Genomic DNA, 23,675 nt, shown 5'->3' on the forward strand with positions numbered 1-23,675 from the left:
CGTCACCATCACCTCTTCCCCTCTCGTCACCATCACCTCTTCCCCACATCATAAGTCAGGACCATTAGCAGCACCTCGCCCCGTGTCCACCTTCATTACCTGCTGTCGACACCTTCCCTTATTAAGAGAGACTCCGTATAATGTAATAGATCTGGCCTTTTATTTATCACCTTCTGCTGTGTCTATCGGGGGTCAGGAAGGTTTACTGTTCTTTTTCTTCTTATTTTCCTTTTTTCTTGTTCTATTCTTCATTTTCACTTTTTGTTGTTGTTGCTATTATTAATGTTATTATACTTCATCTTCTCTTTCTTATTCTTCTTCCTACAAATAATACATAATTGATGATCACTTTTTGATTTTAATGTAATATATCAATTTTCACGTCATTTACACTAAACCTCTTAAATTACACGCATCAGTTCCTGCAGAGTTGAAAGATTCGAAACATTTAAAAAAAATTACGTATTCAAGAGACATATTTCACCATGACGCCTCCCTCACCCCTCTAAAAAAAAAGATTTATAAATATTAAGTAACAGAGGAAAGTGTAGCTAAAATATCATAGCACCAATTCTCAAAACTTTAATTTCGTCTGGTAACAATAAGCAAAGAGTTCAGATCAAAAGAGCACTCCTGTTGGGGCCAGCTCCTTGTTACCAGACACAGGTGTTCATCACGTCCACTAAACTGAAGACAAAATAAAAATCACAGGAGTTTCATTAATTCTCACACACAGACACAGACACAGACACACACACACACACACACACACACACACAGACACACACACACACACACACACACAGACACACACACACACACCTGACTCCTGACCCGGATCTAAGTGAGGGTTTTGTTTATTGATGTTAAAATTTTCATTGAAGGAGTTTACAAGTTTACTCTCAGGATGGTATACAGATTGTTGATTGTTTGGTGCAGTTTACTTCGAGAGACTTTTGGGTAAACTGAAGCCCATTAACGATTCAATTGTGAGTTTCTTCTTTTTTTTTTTTGTAAGATATTTATTGGGTTGGATCTCTTCATGAACTTATTACCTTTAGTCAATTGTTTTATAAGTGTATCTTGATATTTTTCATAGAGATATTGCTTCACATGAGTGTTTCATAAGTGTGTTCTTGGATTTGAGTGTTTCGTAAGTGTATCTTGGATTGAGTGTTTCATAAGTGTATTTTGGACATGAGTGTTTAATAAATGTATCTTAGATTTGAGGGTTTCATAAGTGCAGCGTGGATTTGAGTGTTACATAAATATATCTTGGACTTGAGTGCTTCAAAGGTGTATCTTGGACTTGTCTCGTGAGGGCATCCCAAACACTTTATACTCGTGAAGGCAGTGAAGTTCCTCAAAAGCCCAAAGTTAGAGCAGTGTCGACTCTAGTGTTCCTGTGGTCCAAGACACGAGTCATTTGTTCTCCTTTACAACTTTGAATTTATTAAACCTATAATAAAACCGGGTACTTGTTTCACTCAATCCATGACGCTGTAGTGAAAGTATCTTAATACAATCAGTGTCATTACTTTCTATTACAACTGGATGAAGAATATTACATAACACATTACATTAACTAAACTCCAAGTCATAAAAAAAAAATACTATTGCCTACATCGGAAATTGTAAACAAATGCTCGCTTGACTGTTTATTTTGTCACACCAAATTTGTGAATGTTCCTACTAGCTAGATGTACACCCCCCCAAAAGTATCTTTACTTGAGGGGGCAGATGAATTTCAAAATGAACACTGCGACTCCTGATTTCTCGGTAGGGTTGTCAAAATCCTTCGTCCATTGTTTCATATTGTCTCACACAAAATCGTAAAGATACTTTTTTTGCAACGAGTGACAAATAGCTACGAAATTAAAAGGAACTATCGTTTTTTTTTATGGGTAATTAAAACAAATGTTCACTTCTTCACCCCCGTCAAAAAAGGATAAAAATTCCGGTGCCTCCTAAAGTGTGGGGCCTGGACAGTGACTCAATTTACCCCTCCCTAAAGCCACCGGTGTTCAGAGACAGTCACTTGACCTAGTACTAATGAAGATAATAAAACAAATGACACACGACTTGGAAGACAAGAAATGACTAACGCAAACCGTGTCTATCCCCGTCTAGTGTATCTGTCTCCGTGTATGTCTGTCTATCTGTCTACCCCCGTCATCAACTGGCACAACACACACGTAAAACAGTTTTTCTGCTTGTGTGAGGCATAAACAAAAGCATTAGAGCATCAGTATCACGTGGGGGAGAATTTACCCTCTTTGTGTTCATGATGGCCGCCATGCACACGCTGTTGTTGTTTACGGTCGCTTACTACACTTTACGATGCAGCAGAAATTTTGACTGTCAGCGCTATTATGAGATGATAGCCTGCCTCTCTCTCTCTCTCTGTTTACCTATGTATCTCTGTTCTTTTTCCTGCCTGCCTTTTCGTATGTCATTCTCCTTCTCTCTCTCTCTCTTTCTCTATTGTTTATTCTCTGTTTTTTCGTGTTTCTCTATGTTCTTCCCTTTTCCCTTTCCCAGTAATTCACGTTCAGTCCACCATCCTCACAAAGAACTAACGTGGTCTCTTTACTCTTTGGTTGAGGGAGGGAAGGAGAGAGTGAGGGAGAGGTAGGAAGGGAGGGAGGTTGAGAGAGAAGGAAATAGTGAGGGAGGGGAAGAAGTAGTAAGGGGAGAGGTTGAGGGAGAAAGAAGGAGCTACAGAAAAAGAGAGGGAGAGAGAGGGAGGGAAGTACAAAGAAAGAAAGAAAGGGAGATATGGTGAGAGGGAGGGAGGAAGGCACAATGAGAATGAGAGAGGGAGGGAGAGAGCAAGCCATACTTTACCTCTCTCCCGTTAACAATTACTGCAGTGTCAACAATGTCAACGGTAAACAGGACCATTAACAGTATGTACACCTGTTGACCCCGACCCGTGCCTATTACACCTATTACACACATACACACACAGACACATACATCTTACAGGTAACTACACAGAGACCATTAGTCTATATTAGCAGAAGTTCTTGTTTAATGGTTATATCTAAAGCCCTCAGTAGTGGAGGCATCAAATTATATTAACACAACAATTACGATATTATAATTCCAATTAATTATGAAATACCACGCGAGTTATGTCTCTCTATACAATGGTTAGGTTAAGTTAGGTTAGGTTAGGTTAGGTAATAAGAGGTGCGATTTTTTGGTAGAATCTACACGTATGCGGGTATGTGGTACAATGATTGGTGTCCCTATTATGACGTCAGAATGTGTTACTCCTATCACTGTCTCTCTTTCCTATACTACATCACTTGACGCATAACCTAACCTAACCTAACCTGTACCCCAGACTCAACCAAAACTATAGGACCAGCAGCATTACGTCACGATGGATGTGGGCCAATCAAAGCCTGTCCTTCCCTAATACGCGTGGATTATGCGATACTGTGTCCCTACCGTCTCGTACAATGTTGGACTAATCCTCTGCTTACATCACTAATAATTAGACATACCTGTAATCAAAGGCAACATTACCTTAAGGAGACAGGTAAAGCTGCGGTCACCCAAGAGTTTCTACCCAGAATAAATCCACTGTAGTCTTGATTTTTCAACGAACTCCTGAAATTGTCTCTACAGCGAGAAACTTATTTGTTGTCAAAAGTGGGACGATACTGAACGTCTAAAAGTCCACGGTACTGTGGGTTGAAACTTGTTATAGAGCGTCTATTGTATTAATAAAAATTACACCGTTCACAACCAAACGTCCACACACACACACACACACACACACACACACACACACACACAACCTCACGTCCACCACCCAATGCCCTCGGTCGGTCCTCACGTAGACACGGTCATTTCCCGCCGTGTCAACATCCCGCGGCCACCACCCATTGTATGACGCGACCCCTCACTGACCCTCCTCCTGCACCAATACTTTTAGCTCGGCTCAGACCCTCATATTGTCTGTATGTGTATTGGCAGTACTACGCCCTCTGTTTAATGCTGTATACGTGGGAATACATTTGATATTTAACCACAAAGACGAGTTACGTATACATAGGTACAGAAGCAATTGTATGGAGAGAGAGAGAGAAGAGAGAGAGAGAGAGAGAGAGAGAGATGAAAATGTTAAGCTGACATTATCAAAGGAATATACAGTAAAGACGCCGTTGACAAGAGGAAGAAGAAAATTTAGAAACGACATAATGACGTCCTCAAGCAACACGTAAAAGGAATGTAGAGAATAAGACAAAATCTAAAGAAGGTGAGACATACGACGTTACCTGGTAGAGAGAGGATCAGGGTCTGCTCAGGTGAGATTGACTTTCTGAGAGAATTAATGAAAGACAGGTAAAAAAAAAATATTGTATACCAAAGATGGGTGGTGCGAGGGAGGGGAGGGGGGGGGGAGGGGGAGGTATTAGAGGGAGGGAGAAAAGACGTCCACAGAGAAGGGAAGATTAGGGTGAAGGATCCACTACAAGGAAGGAGAGGATGCACAACAGGGAGCAGCAGTGTGAGGGAATGAGAGAAGAGCTTGGCTTCACTGAGGGGCGTGATGAGGGGCGTGATGCTGCTGGGTGAAGCGACAGAGATAAACCGGATGTGGTGATGTGGAAAGATGTGTGAGGATATGCTGTGATGCTGTGTGGGGATATGTTGTGATGCTGTGTGGGGATATGTTGTGATGAGGTGTTACATAAACCGGAAAAAAAACGAAAGAAAAATCATAGGTTAAGTTAAGTTTGGTTAGGTTAGGTTGGGTAAGGTTAGGTTAACCCATATATAAGAACTACCCATCAAGCCCCTAGAGTTGATAGTGGCGTCAACAGTGACTCATCAAAGAGTAAACTGTAATTAACGAGAACGAGAAAATCTGACAAACTATGAAATCGAACAACACCCGAAGTCATACAAACAAAATATAAATGTAATAAAATAATAGAAAAAAAATAAATGTATCTCTATATGTACCATCACAGTAGCCACTGGTAAAAAAATATCCATATATTACTAACTTCAGACATGCGCCCCCAATGACAGCTGAAGGGTAACTGACCTGATCAACCAGCGTCCAGCCCGCCCGTGTTTACTGTAGGCTTCCCATGTCTGGTGGTAGCCAAGACGTCGTTTATCTGAAACGAATGATAATATGAAGACAATAATAGATAAGTTACTATAATGATCACGTAATTTAATATCTAACATTGATTTAGATAATCATCATCCTTATATTCTTAACAAATGGTGTTTAAAATAATAAAAATAAATCTATCAACACAAATACAGAAAGTAATCGTTTTTCCCTCTAGTGACGTCATGACTATCTGGGCCATACGAGGAGAGGTCAAGCGGAGTTTTTCCCAGTTTTCTCCCTCACATGGAGATTTCTCAATCTCCTAATGTAATCTGGAGAAGTGCAACATTTCTCCAGGAATTTCTCTCGCATATTTCATGATATATTCTGTCTCCCAGGCTCTCACCTCTCACCTCACTTACCTCTCACCTCACTTACCTCTCACCTCACTTACCTCTCACTTCACTTACCTACAATTTTACCTACCTCTCACCTCATCTACCTCTCACCTCATCTACCTCTCACCTCATCTACCTCTCACCTCATCTACCTCTCACCTCACTTACCTCTCACCTCACTTACCTCTCACCTCACTTACCTCTCACTTCACTTACCTACAATTTTACCTACCTCTCACCTCATCTACCTCTCACCTCATCTACCTCTCACCTCATCTACCTCTCACCTCATCTACCTCTCACCTTACCTACCTCTCACCTGTCATGTGTTGCTCACTTAACTGAAATACACAAAGTAAACACATGTAGTAAACAAGACTTGAAGTAAACAAGACAAGCAAGACACATGTAGTAAACAAGACAAACAAGACACATGTAATTGACAAGACCCGTGTGCATGTGTCATTAAACCCCTCTAAAGGTCATCATCCGTTACGCTGTTGACCCTACCAGGAGCGAGAGGTCACGTTCGTATAATCCGCCAGTAAGGTCAAGTGGGAGACGTCGGGCGGTGTAGGAGTGGAGGGAGAGGAGGAGGGAGAGGGGAAAGGAATAAGGAGGGGGAGAGACTGAAGGGGGAAAGGGAAATGTAGGGAGAGACGAGAGAGGGGTAGCAGGGGGGTGGCGGAGAGTAGAAAGGAATAGGGAGAGACGAGAGGGAAAAGGGTGGTTGGAGACGAGGGAGGAGACTGAGGAACAGGAAAGAGCAGGGGGGAGATGGAAGAGGGGAAGGGAGGAGGGAAGAGAAGTGACAGGGAAACGAAGGAGGAGGGAAGGAAAAGGGAGAGGAGAGAGAGAACGAGGAAGAGAGGAGAGAATAAAAGAGAGGGGAGAAAGGGGAAAGGAGAATGGAGAGAGAGAGAGAGAAAGAAAGAGAGAGAGAGCAATAAGAAAGAAAGGGAAGATCTCTAATATCATGCTTAACCTAACCTAACCTGACCTTTATCAGGAACGGTGTTTTATTGACTCGTTTCAAAGGGGTAATTCATGTTTGTTTTGTTCAAGCAGATATCTAATTCATTCCATATATATATATATATATATATATATATATATATATATATATATATATATATATATATATATATATATATATATATATATATTTATTTTGTTCATTATTATTTTGTGTTATGTAATGTGTATTAGAAAGGTTTATTGAGGTGTGTGTGTGTGTGTGTGTGTGTGTGTGTGTGTGTGTGTGTGACGTCCCTTCTATGTTCTAAAATGTCATCACCAAGTCGGGAAAGTCCACAGAAAGTCAGTGACTCAAGATATAAACTTGAGGAGGGTGTGTGTGATACCACCAGCCATCAGCTGTTATGTGTATTGTGTTGACAAGTTCCACAGCTGATTAAAACTTTCCTCTGATGATCTACAACAAAGTTTCTTGCAATAAACTTTTCTCAAATTGTCTCTTGAGCTGCCGAGTAAATATAAATATATATAAATAACGTACTTGCCATCTTCAATGATGTCGCTGAAAAAAATAACCCCCGGGGAAAGAGGATCACGTCTGCAGTTTCAATAGAAGCAAGGAGGAGGAGGAGGAGGAGGATGAGGTAGGGAGAGGGATTGTGGCACCGTCCAGAATATTTAAATATTGTCGTGAGAAGGTGAGAGTGTGGCTGTGATGCTACACCCACCCAACACCTCCCACGTCCTTTAGAAAGAGAACTCCCCAAAAATATTACTTTCATTAGTTTCATTACAAGTCACATATGAACCATCCTCAGGTCAAACACACATTAGATAATCACCAATAAACTAGAATCACATACTGAAAAAAAATAAATACCGACTTGACAATAAGATGGTAATGAGGATGAGAAATTTCCATATTTGATCCCCGGGAACATATGCAGAGAGGCTATCATAACCAAGCACATGTGGGCGCCTCCACCCATCACCCCCTCTGTGTGTGTCTTATATTACTGGAGCTGCTGTGAGGGGAGAGAGGGAGGAGGGGAGAGACGGAGGTGAGGGGAGAGACGAGGTGAGGGGAGAGACGGAGGTGAGGGGAGGGAGGGGAGAGGGAGGAGGGTGTGGAGGGAGGAGGAGGTGAAAGAGAGACGGAGGTGAGGGAGGAGGGAGGAAAGAGAGGAGGAGGGAGGGAGGGGTGGAGGGAGGGATGGAGGTGAAAGAGAGACGGAGGTGAGGGAGGAGGAGGGAGTGGAAGTGCACAAACATTATTGTACTCCACTCAACCCCCCCCACCTCACAGCGCCAACACACCTACAGCACTAACACACTCACATCACTTAACACACTCTAACACTACCACACTTACCCCTTACAGCACTTAACAGACTACCACACTCACCTCTCACACTTAAAATACTTCACACTACAACACTTGCCCTTCACACTTCAAATCACTTAATATACATGAGACTACAACACAACAAAACTCACTCTTCACATTTCTCAATCTACAACACATTACAACACACATATTATATCACAACACCCAGTTTTTCTATATATCACTGCAATACGTCAATCTACGCCATATATGACAAAAATATAATTACTTCACAATTTACTAATGCTACACGATATACTGACATACTTGCTGGTGTGTTGTAATATAATATGGCCTAGGGAGGAAGGGTAATTTTATTGATACAAACTATACTCTTTATAAAATATTCTCAATATTTACATGTCAACGTTTATGAAACCAGAAAGTGGAATTTAATATTTTTGTTTACAACTCGTAATATTTCAACTATTTTTTAACTCGAGCAAAATGTAAAAATTTAATTAAAAACTAAAAAAAAATAAATGTTCCATGAATAATCTGATTTGTATAGCGATGAGAAGATTAATTTCACCGTGACTGCCTATGTGGGTTCCAATAATTTCCTCTATAGGTAATAATATTATGTCCCCCAGGATAATAAGGGAACTTAATCATCCTAGTCTACCCACATATTTAATATACTCTACCACTAAGGTTAAAGAAGACCCAACGGGGAGTAGTAGTAAGCCGCCGTTCCAGAAATCAGATTGTGTAACTATAATCTCGTGAAAAAATATGTCATTTTTTCCTTCGTTGAAAATAGTTGTGTATTTTTGTTTTACTAGTACTGATAATAATAAAAATAATAATAATAATAACGATAATAATAAGAAGAAGAAGGAGAAGAAGAAGAAGAAGAAGAAGAAATAAATAAATAAATAAATAAATAAATAAATACAGAAAGAAAGAAATAAAAACAAAAGAAAAACAAAACCAAACTCACAATAAAAACTAAATAAAAAAATAACTGATAAACACCACGACTCCAACATAAAAAGTAGAATCAGTCAAAACACATCATTAAAAACATATGAAGAGCTGTAGATAATATGCGTTCTATGTGCACGACCCAGATATAAACATGAGCACATATTTGCCAAGTAAACACAGTCATCCAGCCGAACCATGGTCAAGTGTAGCGGTGGTGGAGGAGGTGGGTGTAGGTGTATAGGGGTGTGTAGCGGTGGTGGAGGAGGTGGGTGTACTGTAGGTGTATAGGGGTGTGGAGAGAGGAGGTGAGACTGGCTATATTTTGTGGTTGGGTTGGGTCGAATGGTGTGGGAGAAGGAGGGAGAAGGGAGGAAGAGAAGGAGAATAATGGGAGGAGGAGCAAAAGGAGGAAAAGCAGGAGGAATTTGAGGAAGAGAAACTGTAGAAAATACACAACAGCAACAATAAACGATAATGAGGTAAAACAAACAAGCAAAAACATCATTAATAGCCAATTATATCGCTTCTCTTCCTCCTTATATATTGTCTACTGACTTTTTATCCTCTTCCTCCTCCTCTTTACCTTCCTCTTCCTCCTCCTCTTTACCACCCTCTTCCTCCTCTTTACCCTCGTCGTCTGGGGAGCCTTGTAGTATACGGAGGTTATTACCGTTTGTGTGTGTATTTTTAAGTATCATTTTGTATGTATGTATATAGTTATGTATGTATGTATGGATGTATGTATGTATGTATGTATGTAAATATGTATGTATGTATGTTTGTATGTATGTATGTATGTATGTATGTATGTATGTATGCATGTAAATATGTATGTATGTATGTATGTATGTATGTCTGTCTGTCTGTCTGTCTGTATGTATGTATGTATGTATGTATGTATGTATGTATGTATGTAGGGTCAGAGAGATCAAAGCCAAGGTCACAGCTAAACAAAGACTAATAACGTGAGTTGGCATTTCACTCGAGTGCATCCGTTCCCTTCATTGCTTCGCTCTCTAACTCCTCGTCTTCTTTTTCCTCCTCCTTCTCCTCTTTCGCCTTCTCTTCCGTTTCCTTCCTCCTTAATGTAACCAAGGAAGGAGCCCATGCATTATTTTCTTTCTTCATTTACTTCTTTCTTTCCTTCCTTCATCCTCTCTTCCTCCCCACCCCTTGTCTTCCTCCTCCTCCTCCTCCTCCCCCTCACCCTGTCTTCCTCCTCCTTACCCGTCTTGCTCCTCCTCACCTCTGTCTTCCTCACCTTCTCCTCCTCTTCACCCCTCACCTGCTTCACCTGACCGATTAAATACTGTACTCGCTACGTCCAAACCCAGATAGTCAGGTGTATGAGGAGAGGAACACACACACACACACACACACACACACAACTAGGAGTATGAGGAGAGTAATCAACAAGTATTGTGTGGTTTGTTACAGCGTGCAACATCCTGGTGGACGACGTCTCAGGCGTGTACACCTTGAGGAACCACGGCCAACGCACCAACTGCTCCATAACCACCATCTTCCCCGCCACCGTCACCATCGTGCAACTGGCTGTGGGCGTCAACGGAGCCGCTGTACCTAACAGGGCTGTAGAGACTGGCGTTCTTAGCAGGGTGAGTACCAGAGAGAGAGAGAGAGAGAGGCGCACCAACCACTGGTTCACAAATAGGGTGGTAGATGAGTGGAACAAGCTTAGCAGCTTTGTAGTAAGTGCTGGGACTCTGGAAAGCTTTAAAAGGAGACGATATAGATTCATGGACGATAGAGAGTGGTTGTAACTCTCAACAGGAGCTGCCAATGCACGGGCCAACCAGCCTATTGAAGACTCATTTTCTTATGTTCACCCTCTCCCCCTACACTAACACCCTCCCTCAGACCAGATTCTCCTCCCCGACAGTGTGAGAAGCGAGGCTCCCGTGACTATGTGCAGATAGGCGGGGGACAAGGGCTGGACGTGACCAAGCTGGAGGTGGAGGATTCTGTGTGTGGCATGGACTCCAACCCCCGTGAGTACATTAATATTACACCTTGTACCGATTACCTAGTACATTTCACCTCTTGTGTTTACCTATCTAACTAATTACTTTACCTGCCTACTCTAACTACCACATTGTATCATCCCTTCCAACACACTACCACCCCTAACCACACACTACCACCCCTACCCACACACTACCACCCCTACCCACACACCACCACCCCTACCCACACACCACCCCTACCAACACACACACCACCCCACCCACCCACACACTACCACCCCTACCCACACACTATACCTCCCCTACCCACACTCACTCTCAATTCCCCAAACTCAATTCTACGACGATCTTTCATAAATACAATATATTAGTTTTTCAATATAATATTTACCTAAAATTAGTACAATATCAACACACACACACACACACACACACACACACACACACACACACACACACACACACACACAGTAATATACCACATTAGTGCACAAAGGCCTGTTAACTAAAATAACACACAACACTCCTGCATGAAAGACACAGACACAGACACGTCACACACACACACACAACGTCTACATCTGTTTGTGGCTACACTTTACAGACAAGTCAATGATCAAAACCAGTTAATTAGTCTCGTGTAACACTCTCTTAAAAATTATCAGCAGGAGAGAGAGAGAGAGAGAGAGAGAGAGAGAGAGAGAGAGAGAGAGAGAGAGAGTTTAAGAACGTAATACACTGAGAGTAAAATGTTTATTTAATGACTGTGATGGCGAAGACTGTGTACTCTCTCTTCTGTCTTTCAAGAAAAATCGGACTCGTAAACCAAGCTGGACTTCCATACAATACACTAACGAGTATACTGATTACTCTTTGAATACATACTAACCCTATATGTATTCCTATGTACTACACACACACACACACACACACACACACACACACACACACACCAACTGTACTGTAATACCTTAACGTGCAGGTGAGAGCTGTAGGCCACCTGGTACAAACACTCTAATGAAAGTATTAGGGGAAGACGAGAAGTAGACAGAGTTAATAGGTAACACAGACCTCGCCTTTCCCTGTCTAATCTATCTTGTTGACTCAGGTGGGAAGACACACACCTGTTCCCACGACCCCCCAGCCACCTGTTGATTCATACCCGAGTGAGAGATATAGAGAGGCGGGTCACAGGTGTGTATTGTCAGGACTCTCACCTAACCTAACCTAACCTAACATAACCAGGATGTGAGGTGTATATAAGGTGACGCCCCAAGATCTAGTGTAAGATTATACCCCCTGCAACTAGATATTACAAATGAGCAAGTGTGGTTTATTTTGAGCTGTCAGAAGCAGTAATGAGGTAACAGGTATAAGAGTCGGATCCACGGATGGTGAGGCTCCCGTGTTCCCATTATCAACAAACACTGTCATCACTGTTCCTCGTCAGTGCTCACAGTGTTCCAGGCAGTGAGTGACACATCCACGGAACACTGAAGTTCAAAAACTCATGAGTAAGGTATAGCTAATTGCTACTTAATAAGGTGTATGGTTCACTTCCTCACTTCACATCACTCTCTGGGAAATAAAAGGTTATGTGAACAGTTTAGAGGAGAAGGCGGGTTTTTTTTTCAACTGTTCTGAGAGTACAAGCATTACCAAACATAATATTTATGTTTCCCCTTAAATCATTTTCTATAACATTAGACACACGCCATTTTTCTATATAAGATAGGGGTAACTATATCAATATTATAAATTTTCCTATGTGTTTTTATTTCTTATCATGAAGGGGGTCTCGTTCTATAGGTTTTTGCACGGCACCAACTTAAAATATCTCTAAATTATGTAATATCTAACGGAATAGTGACCAGCGTACACCAACATCATCCACGCGACACTCAAAGCTTACCCACATAAACTCCTATACTACTACCACCACAGGTAACAGAGACCATATTTACTAAATACTTTTCCTCATATAGAATCCAAATAACAGGTGACATATCTAACTTCCCATAAACTATCAACCACTGTGACATTCGATTAAATAGAATCCCAAAATTATCTCTAAAATTACTTATATCGATTTAGGCGGTGCTGTCACAAATAATTAATTGTCTTCACCGTACAGGAACACCCTCACTCCCTGTCTGTACCTGTCCTAACACACTGGGGATCTTACCCTCCTGTTCCGTCAGTCACTGTTGGTTGGCTTGTCACCTTACCTGACACTCCTCCTCCTGCTGCTGCCTCACATAACCCACCACGTACAGCCTAATGCTTATCCTCCTCTAACATCTCCCCAACACCCATTCTACCACCTACGTCTCCCCACACTTAGGCACGTCTTCGCATATGTATCTTCCCTCTCTTTCTCTTACTTTCCTTACCTTCCTCCCTCTATTTCTCTCTTACCTTCCTTCCCCTCTCTTCCTCTTACCTTCCCCCTATCTCCTACTCGTTTCTCCCCCCCCTCTCTCTCTCTCTTGCTTTTTATTTCCCCCTTCTCTTTCTTCCCCTCCCCCTCTTACCTTCTCGTTCTCTTTCCTTCCTTCTCCCCTTCTTTCTTTCCCTCTCCCTCTTACCTCCCCTCGTCTATTCGTCCTCCAACATCATATATTGATGCCCACGACTTTACTGGCTTGTGGAGGGGCGAGGACACACACACACAAGCCTCAACTTCGACCATAAAGGGATGATGTTCTGTTATTAGTAGACTCTCTTCTCTGTATGTGTGTGTGTCTGTGTCTCTCCTATATTTTGTTTGACCTTCTCGAGTTATGTTGTCCAGATATAAAGAAAGTATTTGACCTAAGCTATCGGGATTGTAATGTTTCTGAGAAGTTTCGTCTTATGAATTACTTAATGAAGCCTGGTAAGAATATATTAAATGACGTGTTGTGTATTGGCGTTTTATCTACTATCAGGAAGCTTTTTTTTATTCTCAGTAAAATATTAAATCTCACGGACTTAATCCACGTAAACACCTCCTCCTCTTTATCCCTATTCCATTGATCATCCTCATCATGACAAATAATAATATCTAACTCCACAACTATCTCTCGACTCCCTGATACCCGAGTCTTGACAAAGTTGAAAATCTAACAAGTATTTCTCGTGTTCTGAAGACAGGTGGCAGAGTTGATCACTGTTCTTCACTACCTTTGGAAATTGTCAATCTACCACAACATCTCCACAGTACCTGTAAACTTTACCCTTGTTCTTTGTCACTTTCAACACTCACAGTCGTATATCAGTTATGTCTAAAGTCTTGGGAACTATCATGAACTGACAACTTCTCCTCTCTCCCCTCCTAGGATACATAGGGTAAGATACATAAAGCAAGATACATAACATAATCTCAGATACATAGTTTGTTATATATCTAGAGTGTTTCACTGTAGACCGTCTCTCCCTCACCCTTCACAACTTTCCTTTTGAAGACAACTTTGATAAATTACTTTTCGAAACTTACAATAAATATGATAAAAGTTTATGATAAAGTTTTTTTTATTACTTCCAATTATAAGTTCATCCTCAAAATATTCAACACCTTTCAATATAACTCTGACCTTACTATAGACCTTCACCGTCTCGCCTCTCACTTCATATCATTCAAGAACTTCACGACCTCTTCTGGCCTATGACCCACACGTCACCCGGAACTTGTATTATACGAGTATATCCCTTGTTGTTGTTACCTGTTTCATATTAACTTTATTTTCATATTTTATTTTTGTCATTCAGGCTGTTGTTTTTTTTCACTCACTCTTAAAAAAAAATATTCCTAACATAAGTGATAGTCGAGCATCTGTGACGTATACACCCACAGGCGTCAATTACCTTCACGTTGATGGTAGTTAGTTAATTAGTCATCTCAGTTGGTCCAACACACAAACACTGATGATAAGCTCACCACTAACTTTACATCTCGTCGATAAACTCTATTTCCTGGTGGAATATTTTTAGCACTGGATCATGTATACTGGTTGAGAGGCGCTGACTACATAGCTAAGCGAAGAAATATTTTATAACTAAAGGCTACTGTCAAATAAATATGGATTACGGTGGCTGAGTAGACACAGCATTCGCCTCTAGTCCAAAGATTCCCTTGTTCGAGCCTGGGGTAAAAGTAGTCCAATGAATGAGTACCAGAGTCTGCAGCTGGGGAGGTGAAAGCGTTTAGGTGTATTGCTAGCTGCACCTCCCCCCGCCTCACGAAACTGTCCTGAGGGGTTTGATAATAATGGAGGCCAGGGCTGAGGGTTATATGGTGTGGAGGTTGAAGATATGGGTAAGAGGCTACACCATCACAAGGGAGATGAGTAAGGCGGCGTCTCACACGGGGAGGGATGTGTCGCTATTGAGTTGTGATCGACCTAGTTAATTATTCATTCTAGACAGGATGAGAGACTACTACCTTCTCTACCCCCTCCCCCTTCTCTACCCCCTCCCCCTTCCTCCCTCCTCCCACTAGTCACACAGAACTACGTCCAACTTCAATACTAAACCGTGTTCCTTCTGTGTCTTCTACAAAATATAACACTAAAATAATGTCTATTGTCAGAGCTACAAATATTAGATTATCTCGGACGTTCATCAGGTGTTATATCTTGTGTGTGTGTGTGTGTGTGTGTGTGTGTGTGTGTGTGTGTGTGTGTGTGTGTGTGTGTGTGTGTGTGTGTAATAATAATAATACTAAATGGTTTATTAATAGAGTTGCAGCCGGTGGTTGAAAATATACAAACTTACATGTGATTTAGACATAATAATATACGTTCAATACATTTACAGGGCTGTACAGTACATAAATCAGGAGTTGTTTATTATTTTAACAATATATGGGATGGTGCTGTTTTTATATCTATCAGTGTGGGCTCTTATGGGCTGAATTTTGTTGTAGTGGCGGACTGCACGAGGTGCGCAGGGGACTGCCGGTGGCAGCAGGTGGCGATGACGAGGTTGGTGCAGTAGTCCACTGTCAAACCTTACTAGTGCGTGGTGGTGGAGGTCACTGAAGGATGCGTGGTGTTGGAGGTCACTGAGGGATGCGTGGTGGTGGAGGTCACTGATGGATGTCATTTCTAAGGTGGAGAGAGCGTTGTTGTAGCCGGAGTGTCTGCTCCGAGCATGATTCTGCAGGCCCTCTTCTGTACCTTCTCTAGCTGACGTTGTTGGGTAGAGTTGAGAGAAGACGACTAGGCTGGTGACGCATACGTTAATTTTGAGAATATAAATGCGTTGTAGATAGTCCTCAGCTCTGGCGTGGGTGCCCCAAGTGATCTGAGTCGTCGTAGCATGTAGAGTCGGTACGAGGCTGCCTTGTTTGTGTGTGTGTGTGTGACAGGATAAAATATCGTTGGAATAAATAATACTTAATAACATTCATTAACACAGAGGAAGTTTGGTCTTAAGAGAATAACCTAACAATGGTAGTCATCCCTCCTCGCAGGTGACCCCAGTAACACACCTTCCTTCACCTGCACATTATTCCGTCCATAACAGAAGTCGGAGGCGGCTGAGTGGAAGTGACTTATGACACACACTCTCACTTTCTCCCAGGTGATGAGGGGCATTACTCTTGTCTCTCTCTCAGCCTCTCACTCACACCTCCACCGTCATCTAAAACCTAACCTAACCCACATCTTCTCTCATATACAATACGTTCGCGTTTTCTCTCTCTCACTCCATAACTCTAGCGTCTTTCACTAAGGTCGTTCACTTCTCTTGGTATATCTAATTCATAAAAAAAAATAAACATCTAAGTTATATAAATCCCAACACCAAAATTTATCCCAGTCAATACCAAAACACATCAGAAAACGTAAATAATAATCCAAAACTTTTAACCACAGATAACAAAAGACAATCGAGACGCAAAGTAAACAAATGACTTAGAAAAAAATAAATAAAAGAAAGATTAATATTGAAAAACACAGACTACTACCTCCACCATTACTTAATTTACTTCTCCGTGTATAGGGGTGAAGCTTTCCAAGTCCCGTGTTGTGATTGTCAATTAAGAGGCTTCAGCTCTCCGGGGTAGTGTGTGTTGTGGAGGTCGTACTGGTCCTATTGCTAACATGTACAGTACAACAAACTACACTGTTAGTATATCCAGTGTGTGTGACATTTTTAACTGGAGTTTATGTACGCACACACACGAACACACATATACAAAGACACACACTGCACACACACACATATACAAGGACATACACTGTACACACACATATACGGAACCACTACAAACACATATACATACACGGACACACTGTACATACACATACACGCACATAGAAATACACACACACACGTACACGTATAATCGTACGTACACTCGCACACACCTGAAGCTATGATATGTTATTGATAATTTGTACAGTGAAGTTGATAAAAATGATGATTCAGTGAAGATAATGATGATAATGACGGTGATAAATAAAGAACATATAAATTAACATAGATGATTCTTCTTTAAATGTAAAAAACCGACAATAAACCAGACAGGAATCTTCAGGTGATCCGTAACACTTTAACAAACTCCAACCTTTTCCCATCACAACAATATCAAATCATTCTACAACAGGAAAGATTCATATACATGGAATTCGAACCTCTATTCCTCTTAAAAATAGTTCAAATTGTTTCAAAATCTATTCCATTCGACTCGGAATCCATTCACAGCCTATAAGACAGGTGAAACGACAAACAATCTCTTGAGGAATTCCAATTACGCCTTCACCTGTCTTGGGAATTTGTGGAAGACTCTCAGTGTAGAGCCTTAAGGTGAATTGTGTTAAGAGGCAAAGTGAGTTGGTGGTGAGGAGGGGCAGATGGATGGATAGAATTTGTTATATAGGGATGATGGAGTGTGTGTGTGTCTAGGGCCTGTACTTCTTCGTGTCCTTGTTGCTTGTAGATGTTGAGGAAGTCGGAGGAAGGTGATCGTGATGAGGTGTTCTGCCCCTGGGGTCTCGTGGTGTTCTTGTCTCTTGGTAACCTGTGTTTTTCTTGTTTTTTCTTCTCTTGTGTTTTTGTTTCTTGTTTTTTCTTAACTTCGGTGCGAACTACAAGGAGAGCCTCCTTGTAGCTAAGTTTCTTGTTTTGGCGAACCTTGGTTAACCTGCTTTCCTCCTTCCACTTGGGGCAGGTCCGGTCGGCAGAGGAGTGTGGGCCGCCGCAGGCAGCGCACTTTTCCTCGGTGTTGGGACAGGAGGTGTACCGGTGCCCGGAGGTACCACACAGGGAGCATACATCCTCCTGCGCCTTGCACTTGTTGACGGTGTGTCCGTAGTTCTGGCATTTGAAGCAACGCTTGGGTCGGCAGTAGGGCGTGACTTGGACGGTTTCCCAGGCCAGTTGGACTTCCTGGGGCAGAGTTTCATGGTGTCCGACCAGAGCCATCGTTTCGGACAGCTTCTTGACACAGTGGGGCTGATCCAGGAGTAGTTTGTCAATCTCGTCTCAGTTCAGGTGTTCAATTTTGGCTTGAAGAGCAGTGCTGGGCATCCACTAAACAGCCACATGCCACTAAAACTGTACCATTCTAAATGAGTCACTACAGCGCCACGTGTAGACGAAGACGCAGTTTACAGATGTGTTTCAACAGATCTGAGCCTCAGGCGTGTAAAGAAACATTTGTTGTGACTACTGACAATATTACTGACTATCTACCTAACCCACTGTATCCCCCCCAGGTATGCCAGCGTCCCACATCCTGTGCGGGATGACCACCGTCCGCATGGTGTCTTCTGGCCTCACCGACAACTCCATCACCCTCGCCATCTCCCAGATTACTGATTTGGAAGTGATGCCCACGCTCATGTGTGAACTGTCTCTGTGAGGTAAGGAAACAACTCTATCTATATATGGAGTGATCGTGTGTTTGTTTCCCTCATTGCAGGTGTTTCAGGGATGGATTTATTCTCTTTCCTCAAGGTTTGGCGTCTGGCACATTACAACGACCTCAGTTTGTGTGTGTGTGTGGTCGTCATGATAACTGATTACTCGTCTGTTTCATTATTTTGTATTGTTACTCTCCCTCTTGTCGTATATAGCATTATTGCACTTAGCCAATTTTTATTTTGATATCAATGGACGTTTCTTAAGTTAACATAATTCGTTTATACTTTAACTAACCTAATCTAACCTAAACCTAAACTAACATAATTTTAGCCTATCCTAACTTAAACTAACCTAACCTAACATAGCCAAATCTAACCTAAAATATCCTAACCTAACCCAGCCTATCCTATCCTATCCTAACTTAACCAAATCTATCTAATAACCTAACCTAACTTAGCTAATCACAGCCTAACTTAACCTATTCTTAATTGAAAACTGAACAAGTAAACATATTAATCCTATAACAATGGACACCAAACTAATAATTAATTTCCCAGGAAAGACTATTATTAATTTATAACAACAATAAATAGTACTGTAAATATTTTCTGCTTTAATTATCCGTCTCAGAGGCATTGTAACACCCACACAAAATAGAATAACAAACAACAACACAACAACAACACAACAACAACACAACAACACAACAACAATAACAACAACAACAACAACAAAATAAAAAACTAAACCCTCCATTTTACATCACAATAATTTACATACTTATTGAAATCCTACAATTACGTGTTAAATAATCATATACTTACTACATAAATAGGTATTATATAATCATATAATTTCTTATATAATTAGCAATAATCATCTATTAAGTATATCTAATTAATTCAGAAATATTTAAGTATTTTCATTACGTCAACAGACGGTTCAATCCAGCGATCAAATTAGGCAAATCCTTCAGGGAACACGGGGAAAAAACACGCGCCACCAAGACTCGTAATCCTCTTAGATCCTCCCTGATCCTACTCGCTCCTGTTTGTCTTTTCAGATCCACTCAGTGTTGACAAGGCTGTAGGTGAACCTGTCTCTGGCTCCACCTTCCCTGAGCTAATGTTTCTATTGTTTATATTTGTGATTAACAGAACAAAACGAAGGTGAATTAACAAGAGGATTAGAATGTTGTTTTGTTACCACGGCAGATAAGTTGTAATTATTTCTATAGTTCAGTTATAATGAATTAAATAACGATTGCGTTCTTGAAAGTAAATTAATAATGGCAGACAAATGCTTATAATACTTGAATGATGCCAATTATGCCAAGTAGTGTATTTCGTTGTACCATTAATACACTATACTGTATGTACTGGGTAATTAATGTAGTTTAAATGAAAATATCTTGGTTTAGCAAAAATCATGAAAATCTTTCGTTCACAGACATCATTAGTGAAGAAGAGCGTAACACTGAAACAAATCTCTATACCGTTGTCTTATTTACTGCCAGGTGCGTCTGGTAATTAACATGGTCTTACCTGGTTGTGAGGAAGACTTCATTTTACGGGTGAGATCATTATTACACGCCTCAATTAACTCTTACTCAATGGTAAGAAAACACTATACTGCAATTGACTGGATATATTAGGTAAACATCACTTCTTGTGGCTTAATTTAACACGTGATTATTTACCAGAAAGTAAATACTATTATACGGAAGACAAAATCAAGGGTTGGCAAGTCTGGTTGCCACATGTGGGTGGCACGGTGAAAAATATCACATGTATCACGCCTCAGTTATCATGTTGTTTTATTAGGAAGAAAACAGAAGCTTGTGAATGACAGGATAAAAATTGACAGGGTCTTGGTTCACGCGGGATAACAGAGACGATAACTTGTCAACACTAAAACTTAACACAAGCATGACCGAAACAGTGACTACTATTCCTGGTAGTCCCTATCGCCTGCAGTGGCATTCCTTTTACGGCAGGGCAAGACGGGTGTTAGTCAGGCAGCCACAATCAATAATTACATTTACACTTCATATAACTCATTTTGTCAAATTTTCACTTCATGAGGTAAACACCGGGTCTTAATGGTGTTTCGCTTCACCAATTAGTCTCGTGTGCTTAATGCCTCGTGATGTCTCCGGGATCCCAAAGCTCTGGCAGCTCACAACACGCACTGGAATTCAAGTAAAGTGAAATGCTAATGGGATCGAATACTATGCATGTCTGGGTAGCATTCTCTCTCACTCTCGATCTATTACACGTGAGGGTGTTCGAATCACTTGTGTATGAGAGATTTCCAATCACTTGCACACACGGAAATTCAATCATTTATATGGGGGGGGGTCCTTAAGCATTTACACGCGTAAGTTGTGTAGATGCATCACTTATGCACGTGGGATTTCTAAGTTCGTGTGTACAAAGGGGGATTCCAGTCATACACTGTGGCGGTTCCAATCACATGTATACAAATGAGAATTCTAATTACTTACATAAGCAGGGGTTCCAATTACTTGAACAAGCAAGGGTTTCAATAATTTATACATCTGGGGTTTCCAAGCATGTGCAAGCAGGGACTCAAATCACTTATACAAATGAGTGCTCCAATCTTATATACGTGGGTGTTACAATTCCATATGCAAGCAAGCAAGGGTTCCAATTACATACATGCGAGGGTTGGTTCCCATCACACACACACACACAAGAATTTCAAAGATTGTCCCACTAACACACACAGCTGAGAGCATCACTGTCACACAACGAAAGAAAAATAATTATATATTGTCAATTGTAAGACGTCACCAGATAGGACGTGTTTAAGACTCTTACCATCACCAGATTTGTGTTTTCGTATCGTAAGTGGATCAACCAACCAGACAACACTAAAAAGACGACGAACGCTACTAGACGAAAAGTAACGTTCATTAATAAAAACACCCTATGGTCTTTTAATGCTAAGATACATGAAATTCCTTATTTTCTTATTGTTCGTTCGGCTTTTGCTCATTACGTCCAGATGAATTGCAAAAGGAAAGAAAGCTATAGGGGATTTTCCTTGTTGACGATGTTATTTTGTTTTGTCTGGCACGTTGACTTATCGAGCGTTATTAATGAAGTTATATATATTTCTTTCGTTATAATTGTTATCATCTCTATAATTTGTATATTATTATTATTATTGACTCTAGAATACCTACAAGAGTGAGTGAGAGACGAACGAGACTCACAGTATTTACGTACAGAACATCATTAAATATAACTAAGCTATTCACCCTTTGTCCTGACGCTATACACTGATTGAGTTGATACGCCTTACCTGTGTTGACGAGATGCTCCCCCTTAGTACCTGATTGTCCTGACACCTTTATTCTCTTAATTATTTAATTACGTTCAGAAGTTCCATATTATAATTTAAGCTACAGAAATATAAAAACTATAGGTGTTGTTTGTATTGTTCAGGTTATATAAATTTGTGTTTATAATCAATGTGAATTCCTATAATGATTTTACTGAATGAATATCTATCTATCTCTTTATCTATTTATCTGTCTCCCCAGCAGGCAGCCCGGACCTTCCCTCCAGAGGCCCTCCTGAAGAAGACGCAACCACACCTACGGTCCCTCCCTCGGCCCTCACTCCACCTCCCTCCTCGGGCGACCTCCAGGACCCTGCAGCCCCGCCACAAGACTCAGGCAGCGCCCCGCCACGGCACATCCTCGGAGCCGCTACCACCACTACCACCACCACCACCCTGGCTGCAGCTTACTGACCAACGCCAACACCACCACCATCTCTTTTCATATATCAGTAACTCCCTGCACACGTTTTTTTCCTAATTTTTCTAGGTTTTCAGCATGGCAGATGACTAGGGCGTCTGGAGATCCATGTTCAGGATTTCTCTGCCAAGCAAGGCGCCTGATTGATCTGTTGCAAACGTCAACAAACAGTTAACGGACCACCACAGTAGCAGTTGTTTTGTGGTTATCTGCCGTTAACAGGCCGCAATATGACATGTTATTGCATCTGTCTACCGCAGTGTATGTTCATGTATATAACTGGGTGAAGATAATTAGTAAACATGATATTTTCTGACAATGTATCAATCACCAGGGTGGCAGGCCAGGCCAGGGTGCAGTAACTTCAACATGACTTAAACTGTATATAAAATTACTACTTAAAACTCAAAGATGTTTTCATTATCGCACAAACTAAGAAGCGAATTTTATTAATCCTGGGCAGTATAAACAAACACTTCAGAAGAAAGACGTAAAAAGGAAAGAAAAGGCCGATGGATGGTAATTTTTCAACACTTTAGGTAAGTCTATGCAGGAAGTACAGTTTTCTTTGGTAACTCTCACAGGATAAACTGCAAAATAATCTCATTGTCAGGGAACTTATGTATCATTCTTAATAAACATGTTAGTATACAAGGAAGAAAATGAACACGAGAGGAAGTAATCTGTTATGGGTTAATAAATAATTATCTCCAGTGTGATGCTTTAAGTGTGTCTTCTGTACGACACACTAACACGAGAGACTCATCATAACCTAACCTCCAAAAATGGAATTCAGATGGATTATATTTATGTGGTCGAGTTATTGTTTACAATAATAATTATGGCGAGAGAATTATAAAAAAATAACAATGTAAGTGGATTTACAATTAAAATTTATGTTTCAATGGACTATCACTTCACCTGAATTACTACTATTTGTGTAAACGTCTTCCTAATACACCCAATTATGTCATACACAAATATAAGACTGTAACATGTATGGTGGTGTTCTGTATAACATCAACACCGGCCTTGAGATATATAATAAATTACCAGGATTATTTCTTAAAACATCTTTGTAACGTAATAATCCATTCTATTGATCATTTATTACTAGTTCCATTAATGTAACTCTTAACTGGTCATTACAATGCCATTTTATAAGAGATGTGTTTTAATGCATCATTACCTTCACTGGACACCCACTACACCTGCCGGATATGTTGTTGCTTCAAGGGCATTTATAAGACTTGTCAGTGTTGAGTGAATG

General features: G+C 40.9%; 1 protein-coding gene across 2 annotated transcripts in view; it reads left to right on the forward strand.

The window, feature by feature from the left end:
• The window catches only part of LOC121855741 (corticotropin-releasing factor-binding protein-like), a 124,021-nt gene extending 100,711 nt beyond the window's left edge, over positions 1 to 23,310 (forward strand). Inside the window, exons 5-8 of one of the 2 annotated variants that reach the window (XM_042350847.1) lie at positions 10,217 to 10,395; positions 10,680 to 10,788; positions 18,468 to 18,614; positions 22,187 to 23,310. In XM_042350847.1, coding sequence (XP_042206781.1) covers positions 10,217 to 10,395; positions 10,680 to 10,788; positions 18,468 to 18,613 — 434 coding nt within the window. In that variant the 3' untranslated portion in view covers position 18,614; positions 22,187 to 23,310. The remainder of the gene's footprint in view (positions 1 to 10,216; positions 10,396 to 10,679; positions 10,789 to 18,467; positions 18,615 to 22,186) is intronic. The other variant, XM_042350848.1, reaches the window with a different exon arrangement.
• Positions 23,311 to 23,675: the final 365 nt, after the last annotated feature.

Source organism: Homarus americanus, unplaced genomic scaffold (assembly GCF_018991925.1).
Source record: "Homarus americanus isolate GMGI-L3 unplaced genomic scaffold, GMGI_Hamer_2.0 scaffold15894, whole genome shotgun sequence".
NCBI classification, from domain to species: domain Eukaryota; kingdom Metazoa; phylum Arthropoda; class Malacostraca; order Decapoda; family Nephropidae; genus Homarus; species Homarus americanus.